Source organism: Cupressus sempervirens, chromosome 3, assembly GCF_028749045.1.
Source record: "Cupressus sempervirens isolate cs-2001-9-10 chromosome 3, ASM2874904v1, whole genome shotgun sequence".
Lineage (NCBI taxonomy): Eukaryota > Viridiplantae > Streptophyta > Pinopsida > Cupressales > Cupressaceae > Cupressus > Cupressus sempervirens.
Genome location: NC_143120.1, coordinates 1,013,030,259 through 1,013,049,108, shown reverse-complemented (window position 1 = coordinate 1,013,049,108; position 18,850 = coordinate 1,013,030,259). Strand labels below are relative to the sequence as shown.

Genomic DNA, 18,850 nt, shown 5'->3' with positions numbered 1-18,850 from the left:
CAACACATTTATAATAAAAATCTCAAATATTACAATGTATTTATCAATGACTTTCCAATAAAGAGTTTGGAGTAGAGACAACCTATGATTGACTTATAATGTTATTTGGGGTTTTCTTTTCTTCTTAGTAGTTCTATAGTGACCATAGCCAAATTATAGTTAAGCATGGGAGCCACCTAGGGAGTAAAGTTAATAGATAAATAGAGGATTTGATAGGGTAGAAGAGACCATAACATTCCTATGTCTCATCCCCTCCCTTTAAGTTTTCATTGAAAAGAACATAGATGAATCTCTTGATGCTCTTTCTTGGCCTCCTTGATGTACCTGTGTTGGACAACACATGTTTGATCAGATTTTTGTTATAATCTTAGGCATTCTTGATCATAGCTATCAAGGCCTCCACACCATTCCCATAAGATGACCATCCACTTTCCATAACTATGATTAGAATATTCAAGTACCCCACGCCTTCCATAGCTGAATAAACGATGTCAACCATGGAAATAAAAATGCTTGTGTTCTTGGATCTCTATTTTTGTTAGTAGGAGTGGAGGACTTGAACATAAAATTATCCAAGCTTACAAGTCTTTATTGATTTCATAGGTGAAATACGTGTACACATTCACCATGATCAGAGACCCATTATTTGTCAGGAATTGCAATATAGACTTCATCTTGTTTTGCACTTTAGTAGTGAAACTTCCCTTTATTGGATTCAGAGGCACAAGTTATCTTATTATGTTTGTGAAAAAAATATTAGTTTGGTAGCTTAGAAAATTATTCATCCACATAGTATTATTTAGGAAATAATTGTTTTACTAATAAATTGGTTAGAGTAGTGACAATTAGTGGTTGATTAATTCACCACTTTTAGAAGCAACTCGAAACCAATTTAATTATTGGTTATTAAGTTGTTTTAAATCTCAGCCATTGATCGAGAATCAATCTTGGTCATTGGTTTTCCAACAATAGTAGTATAAAAGTGGGTCACAAGACATCTGGAGAACAACAAGCTAGAGAAGAATTTGCAGTGATATCAAATAGTCTTGCATTGTTAGCAAGGGCATAGTGATAGCAGTGAGGATAGTTGTGGGGGAGTATCAATAGGAGAAAATATGAGATTGTCAAGGTTCTACTAGTAAGAGGAAATGAATTTTGTATCTCTTGATTTGTTGAAGTTTAATATAATTCCTCATCTGTAGAACTAGTTTTTCGAGGGATAATTTGCTTGAAAATATTATGTCATTATGTTAAAAATTTCTTTCCGTATATTTTTTAAGTGAAGTTGTCTTTGTGTTTTTTCCAATATTCTTTATGCATTAATTTTTTATAATTAAATAATCATTTAAGATTGGAAATTAATAATTAGTGACTACAATAGTAATTTTCGCAAGCATGGGTCGTCAACACCTCTATTTTTCCCTCCAAATTTGCATTCCCCGCCTCTTTTTGGATGTTGTTCATCGTACCTACCAAATACTGGCCCTTATTAATCTTTTCCAACACCGCATTTCCCACTACAATGTTTTTGATATTGCAAGTAGGATAATTGGCCTTTATATTCTCATCCACCCACTTGTTTGCTTCATTATGGTTCAACACGATGTTTTACAAGTTATCGATGGCAACTTCCATGGTTAATTTGATCCCAACATTGGGAAAGGCTTTAAATACACTTTGATTTTATTTGAAAATATGATATTTGTCATTGTTGTTCACTTTCTGCTAGAGTAATAAAGTATTTTCTTATTAATTAAATCATATTGATTTAATTATTAAGTCATTTATTATCTCTAATTTTCTTAAGAAAAACTTTGGGCATATAATAATTAATTCTTTTATTAATTATTATCATGCAACCTAGGTTAGTAACTTATTAGGGTTTTTGATCTCCTTTATAAGGATGATCTCTCTTTGTAATTATTAAAATGATTCACTTTTGATTATAGAAATCTCTCTTTTTCCTCATCAAGAATGTCTCATTTGTGGATTTGTAAATTCTAGCCTCCATAGCTTTTGTTCTTCTCTTTCTATGATAGGTGTTTACATGCAATGGATTCTTGGGAGTTGTAAGGTTGATCTTTCATCAACTTCAACATGGTATTAGAGCTCTAGATCTTCATGCCCCTATTCTATTCTTGAGGTTTTTTTGACTTGGTTTCCATATTTGAGCTTTCAAAAGTTTTTTGTATTGGATCTAGGGGGGGCTAGTTTTAGGAGCCCTTTGAGCTCAAATGGACATCATCATTGAGCTCAAAGCACTTTTAAACCACCATTTCCAAATAAAATACATCCATAGTGGACTCTATTGAAATTTGAGGCAATCTTTTTCACCTAGAGTGTTTAGGCCTAGGCACAATTATCGAGACAAAAAATATTTTGATCTTTTCTTTCAAAAACTTTGATCGCACAATTTTTTTTTAAAAATGCATGATAATTTTTTGAAGGAAGTACATGGATTATAATTTTTATAACAATTTTTTTTTGTAGTTTGAGAGTCTCACAGGTACAATTGTACTCTACAAGCCCACTAGATTTGAAAGGGCCAAACTTTGCCACCTATGTGGTACATTGTACTCGGTGTACAATATTTTCTTGGACACTGCACCTGGACCCCTATGACTCTATCATTGCTTGTTGCTGATGGAGGTTTGATTTTTTGTAAGGGGAGGTTGTTTGGGTTGGCTTTGGAGATAGACCCCTTTTTTTTGGTGAATGTGACCTCCCTCGCACTTTCCAAGGCCCATATCACCTTCCCATTCATTATTTTTTGGCAGGCTCAAGCATGCAAAGGTCAAAGCATGCTAACATTTAACTATTCCATGAGTATTTCTTGGGTTCCATGCATAATTTTCTTGGAGTTGGGAGCATAATTTTGTGCAAAATTTTGGTAGGAGCATCTTGTGCCACATCACCTGTGGACTTGGCATGTCCTTTGGACTCCTAGCGATAATGGTTTTTGAGGTAGCCCAGAGGTGGAGATTGAATGGCGCACAGTTTTAAAGACCTTCGCTTGTCCTTTCTTGTTTTTTGACTCCTCTATCAATGCCTTGAAGGCCTTTGGTTATGGGCTCATGCATTGTTCACTTGGATAAAACATTTTGTTTCAAAAAAGATAGTTTCAGCCATTTAATGGGCACTTTGGGTACCATTTTTTGGTCCTTTGTGCTTCGTGACTGGTCTAGTCCTCTGTGCTCTGCCTTGATCAGTGCACTCATCCTTTGTCTAACACTCATCCTTTGGTGCACTTGTTCTTTCATGAGTTGACTGCACCATTGCTTTCATGCATAACCTTGAAACTCAGGGGTCAAACCACACTTACAATGGACACGACATGATTTCTTGAAGAAGTTTTATTTATAAGTGTCATTTTTTGGGAGGTTGAGTTTCCATATGGAAAGTTTTTTCTTGACCTGGGCACTTTTTGGATGGGCCTTGTATTTTTGTGAGCCATCCTCCATTCTCAATATTTTTATGTTTTGGGTTACATTTATTTATTGACACTATTTCCAAAATGTGGGAGGGGTGCTCAAATCTGTTCGCCCTCTCTTATTTATTATCAAGTTTGTGTGTTTGCAATTATGAGGTAGTCATGACTACCTATATGGCCATCTGGGCTAGTAATTAACATGTTGGGTTTTTTCTCAAGCCTTGTCTTGAAGTCAATGGCACATATTTTGACCTACCTATTTTTCTTGGGCCCATGCTCCCATTCATGAACTATTTTTCAATGAGATCTCTCACCAATGTATTGTTGTTGATGATGCATGTGAATGCATGCCCCATTCTGATCTCTATGCACTGATTTTGAATATAATCACAAGTTCCCACATCGTTTTTCAAAGAAAAAGTTGGCAATATTTTTTTGGGATCTCCCATTTGATTACTGGTGAAATTAGTGTTTTCTCTACCTCATTGGCTCTATTAGCACCATGTGGTGCATCAAAATTTCATTTCATTCAATTGGGGTTTGGGCCCTTCATTGTGAACAGTTTGAATTTTCCCTTGGCATTTTAAAGTTATAGAATTTTTTCACACTTGAAAAGGAGGTTTTATGCTTACAAGTGGTTGTTTTAGCTTAGTGACGGTGGTTTTTCCTTATTTAGAAATAGTTTTCCCACACATGTTCTTTTTAGCCACTAGATATTTATTTTGACATCGGCCCTTTGATCCAACATAGTATTTTCGATGACTGGATTTTTCTCCAATTGGGGTCATTTTTCTAGCTTTTTTTTTGCCTCGATAGCCATTTGACATCAAATTTATGCTTGTCACTTGTTGACATTAGCATTGCATCAACTCTCTTGTCACCCCTTCAGGCCTTGTTTGGACCTACCTTTGTTTTTCACTCATATCACGGGCATATGAACTTTTTTTTCTAAAAAATAAGATATTGTTGGAAAGTTGGTTCTGAGCCCACTAAAGTGGTATAGATAATTGTTAGTTTTGATGGCATTTTGTACTATCAAATTCAGGGGTACAATTTTGCACTCCAGGAGACATATCTTGAGCATCTGATCTTTGATTTAGGAATTCTTTATATCAGTGGAAAGGTCTTTTAGAGCACTTTCCAATGATTATGGTTGTCTTTTACGATTCTGCTCTAGGCACATTCTTTTTTTTTTTTGCATTTTTGCATTCTAGTGGACATCATGGTTGTTTTAGGTTTGGGGATCGATTTTGTTTCTTCAAATGATTCATCATGGGTTGGACTATCTCTTGTATTAGTCTTATGTCTCTTTTGGTCTATTAAGACATCATTTGTATGTATTCTTGCAAACACACTAAGATAAAGTTACATATTACATCTATATTTTTGTTTTATGTAATGTCCTCATTTTGGAGGAGTTAATTATTTATTAAGTTATGTATAAAAATATATATTACAAGGTAACTTTATATTTAATTAAGTGATATATATTATAAAGTCATTAAATAAAATAATGTTCTAGAGGTTGCGGGAAGGAGCAGAGAAATAATTAAAAAAAGAGGCCGACCTATCGAGGAAAAAAGAATAAATAGGAATTGAGGGCTCATTTCCTATCATCAAGATTTATTAATGACTTTTTCTGATGTGCGTTGTGGAGCCTAGGGTTTCTACAAGTAGTCACAATTGGCCATTAAGAATGAAAACGCTCAATTGGAACGCAATTTTGAGGGTGTGAAAGATCACCTAAATTATTGCAGCTATAGGAAGGATATTTCAGTCTTTTCACTTGTGCTTAATTGTTGGTTTGGAGTTTCAAGTGGAGTTGCACTTTCACCATATAATCTTCAGCAGTCAGTCTCTAGTATCAGATCAATCCAGGTTCTTCATTTTAGTTTATAGTTGTAACAAGTTCTCAATTGTATACAACCCGTTAGGGTTTGTCTGTAATGTGCCATGTCATAATGTTTCGGTGCTGAAAATTTCCATAGCATTTGTAAAAAAATTTGGTTTTCAATGAATGAATACATTGGCACTATTATTTCCTTATTTCAACAATATACTTTAGTAGTGTATTAAATTTAGGGTTTTTTTTAGTGGCCTATTGGAAAGGGTCATTATAGTGGTATCAGAGTAGGTTTCCTGCCAACTTGATAGGGTTTATCTAGCCAAATTAGAAAGGGAACTAGAATAACTAAGAATATGGTTGAGAGACGTTCTCAAAGCCCATCTAGAAGTGTGCGAGATGATGAGACTTTACAACATTAGGAGAGGTTTTTACAGTCAATAGAGGCAAGTAAACAGGCAATGATGGTTATGATGCAACATTTGATTCGATAAAATAGGAGAAATAATCATGATACTGACCAGGATGACAAGAGCATAGCAGGATCACAACATAGGACATGGTCTGGAATAGCTGACAGACCCACACATCCTACATTCAGGGAAGAAAATTCAGCATGCACACCTGATACTATGGTAACAAATATTGTAGATGAACTTTGAGAAGCAAGGAATGAGTGGGATTCGTTACCAACATATGTACAGGATGGGTGGACATTTGATAGGTACCTGAACTACAGAGCTACTAAGTAGAAGTAGGTAGATAAACATAGTGAGTTGCAACAGGTCACCAACAAGTTGGTATTATCCACATTTGATGGCAGTGGAAAAATGACTGCTCATTCTTGGATTCATAAGGTGGATGCTTTCCTATCTTTGAAGACTATGACAAAATTTGAAGTGCTCAAGTATGCCACTTTACACTTAGATGGGGTAGCACATGATTGGTGGACACACGACATGATCACATTGCAACACAATCAGATAACCACTTATTAGGAATTCATGGATAGATTGATAGAAAGATTTGATTAAAAAAATCCTAAAGTTTATTTCCTGGAGTTAGCCCAATTGAAACAGTCAAGAAGCTTAGAACAATTTATCAATGACTTCCAGAATCTTGCAGTGATGGTGCCTGACATTTCAAAATGAAGACTAGTCATTTTATTCACAGAGGGATTAATTGAACCACTCAAGGGGTGGGTAAAGGCTTTTGATCCTCCTACATTATAGGAAGCCATGAAGAAAGCTCGTAGTATGGAACTTGCTGCTCCAGCAAACTAATTTAGTTTGAAGGGTTCTTCATCATTTAGAGATAACAAAGGGGAATTCAACAAGGGTAAAGAGAAGGTTAGTGACTCAAAAGGCAAGTCAGTTGTACCCTTGGATAAGGAAACACTTAATGACCTACGTAGGAAGAAGCTATGTGGGCTTACTAGGAGGGTTCAGATTTAGACAGCTCAGAGCACCATGATGAGTATCCTAATGGGGTAGAGGGTGAATAGGAGATAGATATTGCTGAGAAAAAAGAGGCTCCAAAGTTACATTTACAGGAGGCACGTCTGTCTAGTATTCAAAGAGAGGGATCTTTTAGACTTCGGGGAGTCTTAGCAGGGTAGAAGGTTATTACTCTATTGGATACATGTGCCACACATAATTTCATTGATGTACAATTTGTGGAGAGGCGTTGACTCATCACTGAGGAGTTCGAAGGATTGAGAGTCGAGGTAGCTAATGGATATACTCTTCACTGTGATAGGATGGTGTGAGATCTACCTTTATGCCTGAACAACTATGAGTTCAAGGTGGACTATCATGGACATAGTACTTGGGATGCAGTGGCTACATTCTTTGAAGGAGGTTACTCTAAGACTAGAGGATATGGAGATACAGTTCGAGGTGGATGGCAGGACTCGTGTGCTGAAGGCTATTCATAATGGTGATTTCAAGACTATCTCACTTAGATGGATGGAGAGATTAGCTAGGCATAATAATATAGAGTGGATGAAAATATGTGCCTTGATGCCTACCCAAGAAGAGTAGCATAAGACTGAATATCATCTAGATATTTAGAAATTGAGAATCAAGTATGAGAAGGTTTTTAGCGAGATTCCACTAGGCAAGCCACTAGATAGAGGCATTGAGCACATTATCAAGTTGGAGGGAGGTGCTAAGCCTGTCATGATCACACCATACTGTCACCCAAAAATGACTCAAAGATGAGATTGAGAGGACCATCAAGGAGTTGCTAGCAATGGGACACATCAGACCAAGTAAGTCACCTTTTGCATCTTCTGTTGTTTTGGTTAAAAAGAAGGATGGTACTCTACGAATGTGCATTGATTATAGGGTGTTGAATAAGAGAACTATAAAGAATAGGTATCCCATCCCACACATTGATGAGTTGATAGACAAATTGCATGGGGCTTGTTACAAAAATTGATTTGAGATCAAGCTATCACTAGATTAGAGTTCAAGAGTAGGATATTGAGAAAACTATTTTCAGGTGTCATTGTGGGCACTTTGAGTTTGTAGTCATTCCTTTTGGTTTGACTAATGCACCTGCCACTTTTCAGTCCACTATGAACAATGTCTTCCACAATCAGTTGAGGAAATTTGTGCTGGTGTTCTTTGATGATATTTTGATCTATAGTAGGACATGGTAGGAACATTTAGAGCACTTGGAGACAATATTGAGCATTTTACAGAGGGAGTTCTTATATGCCAAGGAGTCCAAATGTGATTTGGGGATGACAGAATTGTTGTATCTTGGACACATCATTAGTGTGGAAGGAGTGTGAATGGATCCTGAAAAGATCCGTGCTATTGTTGATTGGCCACCACCAAAGAACCTTACATAGTTAAGAGGGTTCCTTGGTCTATGTGGATTCTATCACAAGTTTGTTAATGGCTACTCACGACATGCAGCACCCATGACAGATTTGCTGAAGAAAGGGGCATTTGTGTGGACTTGGGAGGTATAGGAGTGTTTTATGTGGTTCAAGGAAATAATGACTACATGCCCAGTATTAGCATTGCCTGATTTCACTAAGCCATTTGAGCTTCAATGTGATGCTTCTGGAAAGGGAGTTGGTGTTGTACTCATGCAAAACAAGCATCTTATAACTTATGAGAGTAGGAAACTCAGAGGGCCTGAGAGATCATTCAGCATATATGATAAGGAGATGTTGGCCATCATGCATGCCTTGGCCAAATTCAGGCAGTATCTTGTGGGCGAAAAATTTTGTATTAAAACTTATCATAATAGTTTGAGGCACTTTTTGGGATAGTGGGACCTGAATGATCATCAGCAGAAGTGGGTGAGTAAGTTACAAGCATATGATTTTGATATCACGTATGTTAAGGGGACACAAAATATTATTGGAGATGCTTTATCCCATAGGCCACACCTCACTTCTATGATTCATATATCAAAGGATTGGCGATACTTGATTGTAGCAGAATATGCCAAAGACACATGTGCCTCTGCTATAGTGGAAGGAACAACAATCGACACCAATACACTTTCATGGATGATTTGATCATTTACAAGAACAAGATTTACTTAGTCCCAGGATCAAAAGTGAAGCAGTTGATTTTGAGAGCATTCCATAATTCACCTATAACAGGCCATCCTGGGTATTTCAAGACTTACAAGTTAGTACGAGAATAGTTCACTTGGAAGGGACTTAAGGTTGATGTTTTGTAGTATGTGTGTGAGTGTCATGTTTTCCAGTAGAACAAACAAGAGCACACTTATCTAGCAGGGCTCCTACAGCCACTTCCTATTCCTGATAGGAAGTGGGAGTGCATCTCTATGGATTTTATTACGAGCTTACCCAAGGCCCAAGGGTGTGATTGTATCTATGTGGTGGTGGATAGGCTGAAAAAATATGCTCACTTCTTCCCTATCGCTACTACATACTCAGCAGCTCAGGTGGCAAAGGTCTTCTTCAAGGAGGTTTTCAGATTACATGGTTTGCCTCAGAGCATTGTAAGTGACAGGGACAGCCACTTCATGAGTCACTTTTGGCAGGAGGTATTTCGGTTGTGTGGCACTGAGCTTACACCTAGCACCAGTTATCACCCACAGATTGATGGTCAAATAGAGATTGTAAACAAATGGGTGGAAGGGTATTTGAGGAATTATGTGGCAGATCAACAGCGAGCTTGGGTCAGATGGATATATCTCTATGAGTATTGTTATAATACTACATACCATATGACTATACAAATGACACCCTTCATGGCACTTTATAGTTATGAGGCACCTAGTTTCTTAGATTTGTTGTTGGGAGACAGTCAGGTACCCCATGTAGGTGAACTATTACAGGAGAGTAAGGATATAGTTACTACACTCAAAGACAACATTACTAGAGCTCAGAACTAGCAAAAGCAGTATGCAGACAAGAAGAGGACTGAGCGTAGCTTTGAGGAAAATGATATGGTTTACCTCATATTTTAGCCATATAAGTAGTCCACTCTCAAGAAGAGTGGTGTAGAGAAAATCAAGCCACACTATTATGGACCATTCAAGATCGTCAGGCGAGTTGGTGAGGTGGCTTCCTAGAGATAGTAGGGTGCACAATGTGTTTCACGTATCACACCTCAAAAAAGTGTTGGGTCAAAATGTGATGCCTTCTGCAGTATTACCTCCCTTGGATGATGAGGGAAAATTGATCTTAGTGCCAGAATCCATTCTAGATAGTAGAGAGCAACAACTTCACAAGAGAGTAATCAGAGAGTATCTAGTTAAGTGGAAAGATTTACCTATTGAAGATGCTACTTGGGAGGGAGAAGTGATTTTGCAACATCTAGCATTAAGATTGCTTGAGGCCAAGCAATTTTGGGGGGGGGGGGGGGGGTGCAGATTTGTAATGTCCCCATTTTGGAGGAGTTAATTATTTATAAAGTTATCGATAAAAAATATATATTACAAGGTAACTTTATATTTAATTAAGTGATATATCTTATAAAGTCATTAAATAAAATAATGTTCTAGAGGTTATTGGAAGGAGTAGAGAAACAATTAAAAAAAGAGGCTGACCTATCGAGGAAAAAAGAATAAATAGGCATTGAGGGCTCATTTCCTATCATCGAGATTTATTATTGATTTTTTTTTATGTGTGTTGTGGAGCCTAGGGTTTCCGCAAGTATTCACAATTGGCCATTGAGAACGAAAACTCTCAATTGGTATGCAATTTTGAGGGTGTGAAAGATCACCTGAATTATTGTAGCTGTGGGAAGGATATTTCAGTCCTTTCACTTGTGCTTAATTGCTGGTTTGGAGTTTCAAGTGGAGTTGCACTTTCACCATATCATCTTCGGCAGTCAGTCTCCAGTATCAGATCAATCTGGGTTCTTCATTTCAGTTTGTAGTTGTAACAAGTTCTCAATTGTATACAGCCCATTAGGGTTTGTCTGTAATGCGTCATGTCATAATGTTTCGATGCTGAAAATTTCCATATCATTTGTAAAAACATTTGGTTTTCATTGAATGAATACATTGGCACTATTATTTCCTTATTTCAGCAATATACTTTAGAAATGTATTAAATTTAGGGTTTTGTTTAGTGGCCTATTGGAAAGGGTCATTACATTTTAGTTATTTTTCCTTCTAATTTGAGCAGTGTCATTTGAGGACACTCATGTAGATTATTGTATTCTTGGGATTCACCATATCTTGTTCCTTACTGTACATGCACTACTCTAATTAGAGTGTCATGGGGGGTTGATGTTTTTTCTTTGTTTGTCATCTACCTTTTGTCCAGTAAGTTTTCCTTCTATGGCATTAGCCTCATGACATGTTTGAGATTGATCACCTCATTCACACATATGTATTGTTTTGAGTATCTTGATCATGGTTCCTTGACATGCAGTTCTTTTGGCCCACTTTTCAAATTGTTTGTCACCTCACCCTTGTTTGCATATTAGGGGGGTGTTCTTCTATTGATTCTTATGCTTACTTGGTTCAATAATGTAAGCTATGTATTCAGTTTTTGTTCCTATGTACTAGGCGGATGTAATACCTAGATACCAATGCATTTCAATGAGATGCACCATTTAAGTTATATAGACACTCTTCTTTTTTATCTCTCTTTGGATGTATCCTTCCATGTTTGATTGATCAACTCTTTTGGCTTTTGTGTTTTATGCAATCTATATCATCGAGTTCAGTCATTTGCCTTCATGTGCCTCCTAATTCAAGTAGTGTCTTCTGATAACACTCATGTAGATTACAATCTTCTCTACCTAGTTAGGTTCTATTTTAGTGGAGGTTCTTTAGATCAACAATTACTTTTGACAAAGCTTTGTAGCTTCTACATGCTTCAATGATGTTCTACATGATCATCTTTTGTTCCTATCTTCTGGAACATTCCCTTGTTTGGAGGCTTCTTCCACTAGTTTTTTCAACATTCTTTCTATCATTTTTTGGAACAGGGTTTTTCCCATATGGTTTTCTCTATTTCTCCTATTTTCAGATATTTGGTTGTGCTAGGGTACCTCATCAAGCCTTTATTTTTTGGGATCCAAATTTAATTTTAGTAGTAGTTTCTAAGATTTTAGTTCTTTCTAAGTTTATCTTATGGGGGGTGTTAGAGTAAAAAAGTATTTTATTATTAATTAAATCATATTTATTTAATTATTAAGTCTCTTATTATCTCTAGTTTACTTAAGCTAAACTTTGAGCATATAATAATTAATTCAATTATTAATTATAATCATGTAAACTAGGTTAGTTACTTGTTAGGGTTTTGATCTCCTTTATAAGAATGATCTCTCTTTATAATTATTACATTGATTCACTTTTGATTATAGCATTCTCTCTTTTTTCTCATCAAGAAATTCTCATCTATGGATCTGTGAGTTCCAGCCTCCATAGGTTATGCTCCTCTCTTTCTATAATAGGTGTTTGCATGTAGGTGGTTCTTGGGAGTTGTGGGGTTGATCTTTCATCAACTTCAACACTTTCAATAAACTAACCACTTCCTCTTGCAATGACATGTTTGATCCTAACATCCCATTATTGACGCCAATCTTTTGTTTTATGATCAAGAATGTTTAAGAGACAATCAAAACCATACTCACGATGTAGTCAAGGAAACTAGATGGAATCCCCTCCAAAATACTTCCCCCATTATCTATATGCAAGTATATTTTTGCCAATTTAACCTCAGCCTAAAAATATTTAAAAATAAAAGTTTATTGTTAAGAGCCATAATGCAAATTTGCAGTCACTAGAAACCATCCACTTAACTAATATTTGAACTTTGATTAACTTTCTATGCAACATTGTAAAAGGTTTATCAAAAACTCATTAACTAACAAGGCTGTAACCTAGGTTATCAAAGATTGTTGTACTTTGCAAAAATATACAAAACTACAGTCAACTTTTTTTAACTTCTAAAATGGGTACAAAGTCAAATTTCAAACAAAAACACCATATAAAGATAATTTGTCTCAATACAACAGAAACCTAAGCTTATCTCGAATCAAATTTACCATATATAGCTGAAACCAAAAGATACTACAAGATTTTTCCATTCCTATCCTCCTTTCCTAATTTTTTCAGAAATTTCAACAAAAAAATCTATCGCTTATTTTTTCAAAAATTTATCCATAGCTTTACAAATAATGAAATTGTATTGCTCCATGATAATTTGTGAGGGAAAAATTTATAGATTCTCACAAAAAATCTATTGCTTGTCTCATATTTTAACTCTCTTGCTTAAAGAAATTCGTCCCTTGTAATATGTTGTTGGATCTTTCCCCAAAAATCAAAAGATTCAATAAGATTTATGGTTTTGCAGTCACTTACTAAATTTTCCAAATATATCATCAAATAAAGTAGATTTAACCATAATTGATAGACATTGCAAAAAATATATCCTGGTCATTCAATTTAGATGCCAAATTTACAAATATCCACATTGAGTCTTTTCCAAGTGACAAATGCATAAACTCTTAGCATATATTAACTCATGGATAAAAATAACACATTCATTTTCAAGTGTCAAAAGTGTAGAAGACCTCCTACAAATTATGAGTCACACAAGGTGGGTTGTGACATAGTCAAATCCCCATTTCAACCTAAATGCACACCCATCCCATCATACTTAAGTCCAATGCCAAATCTCTATAACCAAACTACTATAATAGTCCAAGTAGAAAAATAACAAGAGCTCTGGGAGAGCTTGAGTCCCTGCCTTCTGGAAGGAGTAGAAGATAGGTCTATGTGCATTTAACTATATTGATTGTTGAAATCTAGATATCTGATTTTAAATGTTAAAACACATCTTCAAAGCACTAAGTAATCACATCTAATGGATTGAAAAAAATACAGCTACAAAGTAATATTGAACTTTAAAAGAATAGTTTAATAATTGCTTTGAGTATTTATTTGGTAAACATGTGTATGCCTTAAATGATTCTTAAAAGGCCTTAAACATTAGTAGTGAAAAACATTTTAAGTAAATATATGTTTTTAAATGATGTAAATTACTAATTAATGTCATAATTTTTTGAGATTTCTTAAATAAAACAAGCATTTTTTAATCCCAGCAATAGCGGCCTCAACAAATAAAACAATAAAAAGGATTCGAGAGATTCTAAAATGTTGCAGAGGATTATAGAAATTTGAAGCAAAGAGCTGAAGAAAATTGGAAAAGCACTTAAAATCTTTGGTAAGAGCTGAAGAAATGAGAGTTTGACAGGTATCAAGTAAAAGCATTATGAAATGAAAAGAGATTACATGAATTTTAAGCAAAAGCTAAAGAAAATGGCAAAAGAATTGAAAACTCTTGCTAACAGTTCAAGAAAATGAGAAATTGACAGATAATAAGCAAGAGTTGAGGAGAATGAGATAGTGTTCAATGAAAATAAAATAGGAACTGAAGAAGTAGAGAAAAAGAGTTTAGGCTATTTGAAAAAGGAAAATAAAAAAGCAGAAGAAAATTTGAAAAATATTTACAGGTGTTTTGATACGTAAAGGTCGAAGATAATGGGAAAAGATTTTTAGAGCATTTTGTGTCATTTTAAGGTATGGCGGGTGTAGAGATCGAGTTTGGGTGAGTTCAGTGATGCAAAGAAAACAACATTTAATGCATGGGAAGGGAAAATTTTGAGAGGCTGGAAGATTTTAAGCCATGTTTAGGCACGGAAGGAATCTTTGAAGAAATTCAAGAGCAGTGAATTGGTATAAATACCAATAGGAGAGAATCAGTTCCATTCAAGGTTAACTTCAGGGCTTTCCACAAAAATTACATTTCCTATCAGCTGATGTGTTTCAAAACTTAGTTTGTAATTGGGTTTGTTTGGGCTATAGATGAAACAGGGGAGTAATGGGCAGACTACACCAATCTTGCCAACCTTTCCGACTTGAATTGTGTCTTTGTTTGTGCAGAGGGTTTTAACGCTTTTATTGCTAGCACAGAGCCATCAGCCAAGGAATCTATGTGAACGATCTTGTAAGACTTCTACAAGTGTGGAGGCTAGAATATGCTACAAGACTTCTATAGATGTAGTCTTAAGCGCATCTCAAACAATTGCTCATGGAAAATTGAAGCTTTTGATGAGGCTGCATACATTCTGGTTCAATAGCTCCAATACAAATGCATGTGCACATGCTGCTAATGAAAAATAGAAATAATTGGTTTCATTTTGGGGAAGAAGCTTCAAGAGAAGTCAATTGTGAAGAAGCTTCAAGAGAAGTGATTGATGAAGTTTCTGGCAAAGTCTAGGATTATTTTTTGTATTTTTTGAATGGAAAAAATAATGAAAACTCCAACTAAATTCAAACCAGCTAATAAGAAAAAAGAAATAATAGTTTGAAAAATATTTTAATAATAAAACATTTGCAAACTTTGGAATATGGCATGGTAGGAGGAAAACAACAAATTGAAAAGGGGCCACCAAAAACCTTAGTTCCCTGCCTTTATAAGGCAGGGACTAAAAATGTAGGTGCCCATTTGCAATAGACCCATGGTGTGAGAACTTCATAACACATCTTCATCAACCAATCTATATTGTTGTTCAATCATGTAACTAAATAATCTAAAATAACCCTATATCTTCACTATTTACTATTCATAATATGAATGCACTTATTATCAACTATCATTCGATTCAATCCACTTCACTTTTAATAAACTCTTAGGGCTTGTTTAATAGCGAGAATTGGACTAGAATATGCATTTGTAAATGCCTAAAATTTTGAATCCTCCATTAGGGTGTGCCAAATTGGAATTGAGAATAGGAACATGTATTCCATATTGGCCCCAAAATGAGCATTTGCTATTCCACCTAAATAGGTGTTACTGGAATTGCAATTCCTACTCCAATTTTGACTTTTTCATATTTGATGAAAATTTTAAGTCCAAGCCCATGAGCGCAGCCAACGAGAGTCCCATAGTATTAGAAATTAGGAAAATGACATTTCTTTGCCATTTTAGAGCCTCACCGATTTAGCCAATTTTCAACAAACATTATAATCAACCATTACAAGAAGGCAACAAGATGTGCGACTAAATGAAGAAAATACATGCAAACTCCCATGACCACTACGAATGAATCTTAATGGTTTGTCAATAAAGAGATATTGGCACCACTAGTTAGCTTTCCAATTTGAATTTGTGCTACGAAGGAACAAGAATCAATGAAGAAATCCTAAAGACAAGGCGTCTTTGATGCCTGGATCATGATGGTCAGAACACGGTTATACTAAGGAAATTTAAGAAACATGTATTCGAGTTATATGGAATACAGAGAAAACACACGAGACTTGCCTATCCCTACAGTCAATGGGATCACAAGAACTTGAATGGCTTGTCTTATTGAAGGTCACTATAGAGGATTAAGATGCGAGCATGCTAAACCCAAGGTCAAAACCCTTTGTATCTCCTCTCCATCACAATCATGCCCTTCCAATTTTGGATCCACACACTCCAAAACCCTATCCTTACTATACAGTCCCCAAGTTGGGCATTGAATTCCTTGTTGAGCATCACATTGCTCAAGTTCATGTCCCGATGAATGACCCTTTGCTCCCATTCTTCATGTAGATACAACAAAGCCGAAGCTAGGCTGCACAAAATCCTCTAATGTCGCGGCCTTACCAAAGCCACTCCTTTTGCGACCCTCCTCAAAGCCTCACATATGTCTTTACACCCCCGCACAAAAGGGCACTAGAAATTGTGCTTGTTGATGAAATCAGTGTCATCTACAGGGCTCACAATCTCGCTCTCATCTACCACACCTGTACTTCTTTGGTCTATAAACACTGTTTGTCTGCTATTCAAATTCCAATTTCAATTTTGTCTAACCAAACAAGCAATAGAAATACGTACTCCCATTTTCTATTCCAGAATAACAAATTCTGGTTTCCTATTACCACAGCCAAACATGCCCTTAACATATATTAACCAATGCATAAAATAAACAAGATTATTTTAAAGAGGTACATCAATAAAGAAATACAAGCTAGAAGGTGAAACTCAACATGCATATGAGCTTAGTTATGAATAGAAGTGTCCTACTTATGAGCTTAGTTATGAATAACTTTCCACTAGCGAGCCTGGCACAACCCATACAATGTTATTTGGGGTTGGCTTTTATTCTTACCGATTCTACAGCGGCTATAGCCAGATTATAGTTAAGCAGGGGAGCCACCTAGGGAGTAAAGTTAACAGGATAAACAGGGGACTTGTCAGGGTAGAAGAGGCCATAGTTTTTCTCCGTCTCGTACCCTCCCGTCTTCTTGTCCTCGTTGAACAGAGCAAAGATGAATGTTTCGATGCTCATTCCCGGCCTCTTCGGAGTCCCTGCATTGGACAGCACATGTTTGATCAGATTGTTGTTGTAAGTCCGGGCATTCTCAATCGTGGCAATGGAGGCCTTCACGTCAGTCCCATGCGACGGCCAACCGCTTTCAGTGACCACGATTGGAATATTCGAATATCCCATGCCCTCCATGGCATAATACACGGTGTCAACCATGGCGACGAACAAACTCGTGTAGTTGGGATCTCCGTTTTTGCTAGCGGGAGCAGAGGGCTTGAACAGAGCGTTGTCCAAGTTGTACGAGTCTCTGTTGCTGTCGTAGGTGAAATACGTGTACACATTCGCCATGAAGGGAGACCCATTCTCCGCCAGGAACTGCAGAACCGACTTCATCTCGTTCTGCACTTCACCTCTGAAACTCCCCTTTGTCGGATTTAGAGGCGCCAATTCCTCGATTATGCCTGTGAGAGCATGTGTCGTCGACACCTTTATTTTGCCCTGCAGATTCGCATTGCCCAGCGCGTTCTGGATGTTGTTCATCGCGGCGACCAAGTACTGGCCCTTGTCAGTCTTTCCCAACACCTCATTTCCCACCGCAATGTATTTGATATTGACAGCAGGGTAGTTGGCCTTTATGTTCTCATCCACCCACTTATTCGCTTCGTTCTGGTTCGACGAAATCCTCTGCAAGTCGTCGGTGGCAATTCCCACGGTTAACTCGATCCCGGAATTGGCAAAGGCGTTGAATACGCTCGGCTCTTGTTTGAAAATCCGGTATTTCCCAATGTTGTTCGCTTTCAATAAACTCACCACTTCATCCTGCGATGGTAAGCTTGATCCTGACATCCCATTGTTCACGCCAATCTTCTGTCCCTGCGCATCTGTATGCTCAAAAATATGTGTTCAGGGACAGAAATCTAGCTTGAATTTAAGGAAACCAGATTAATTCCCATTGATCACGCTACCACTAACTATTTGATTGTACAGCACTGAAATGCAGAGAGATTAGAATAAATAAAATCAGTGAAATTACCTCCATGGACGGAGAAGCATAGGATTGAAATGCACGCAATCAGTAAAACGTTCATCTGCCCTGTTTCGGACCCCATTTGTAGATATAGAGAAAGTCGATGCAGTGAAGTACATGGCAAGGAAGGGCCTTTATAAGGAGGTCGATGATGACTATCACCTCTACCGGGGGGACTTTCGGGATTAGCGCGTTTCTATAAATTGTTCTCGATTATAATTTCATGTTGAATCCGTCGTTCTAGAAATTACTGTTTCGTTGACTCGTTTTTTCTGCCAATCTTTATGACCTGTGATTTTTTCGCAAATTAAAGTCTTGCAGAATACTTGACTAGTTAAAATCACGATGTAATTAGTTGACTATTGTTGGAATTTTATGCTTAGATCACATTCCTAGAAATCATGTCTTGTAGACTTCAATTATTTCTTGACTTTTTTTCTCCATATTAAATAAGAGACCAAGTGGAGATATGTAGATGGAAATTGAAATAAACAATGAAAGGAGATATCAAAAAGGAGTTAAAGAGGGATTGAAAGATATGAATGGTATCTATCTATATTATTCTAGAGACCAAAGTTCTAATAACTCAATCACTGAATAAGTTTTCGGTTGGAAGCCTCCCCACAAAATAACCTATTAAGATGTATTTTTTAAGCCACACACAAGAATTATCAAAATCTTCAAAATCTTGAACAAGCAACACAACATCAAGGATACTAGGAGTTGTATCTCAAGGAAAACCATTAGAACAAACTTGTGAGGTTATTTGTTTG

At 36.4% G+C, this 18,850-nt stretch overlaps 1 protein-coding gene across 1 annotated transcript; it reads right to left on the bottom strand.

Annotated features, from left to right (window-relative positions):
- Positions 1 to 16,785: 16,785 nt before the first annotated feature.
- On the bottom strand, positions 16,786 to 18,187 carry LOC149570179 (glucan endo-1,3-beta-glucosidase-like). Its single transcript, XM_089822833.1, has 2 exons — positions 18,084 to 18,187; positions 16,786 to 17,931 (listed from the first exon to the last, which is right to left on the bottom strand). The coding sequence occupies exons 1-2, from the start codon at positions 18,157 to 18,159 to the stop codon at positions 16,940 to 16,942; spliced, it is 1,068 nt and encodes a 355-aa protein (XP_089678959.1). The 5' UTR covers positions 18,160 to 18,187; the 3' UTR covers positions 16,786 to 16,939.
- Between the last annotated feature and the right edge of the window lie 663 nt (positions 18,188 to 18,850).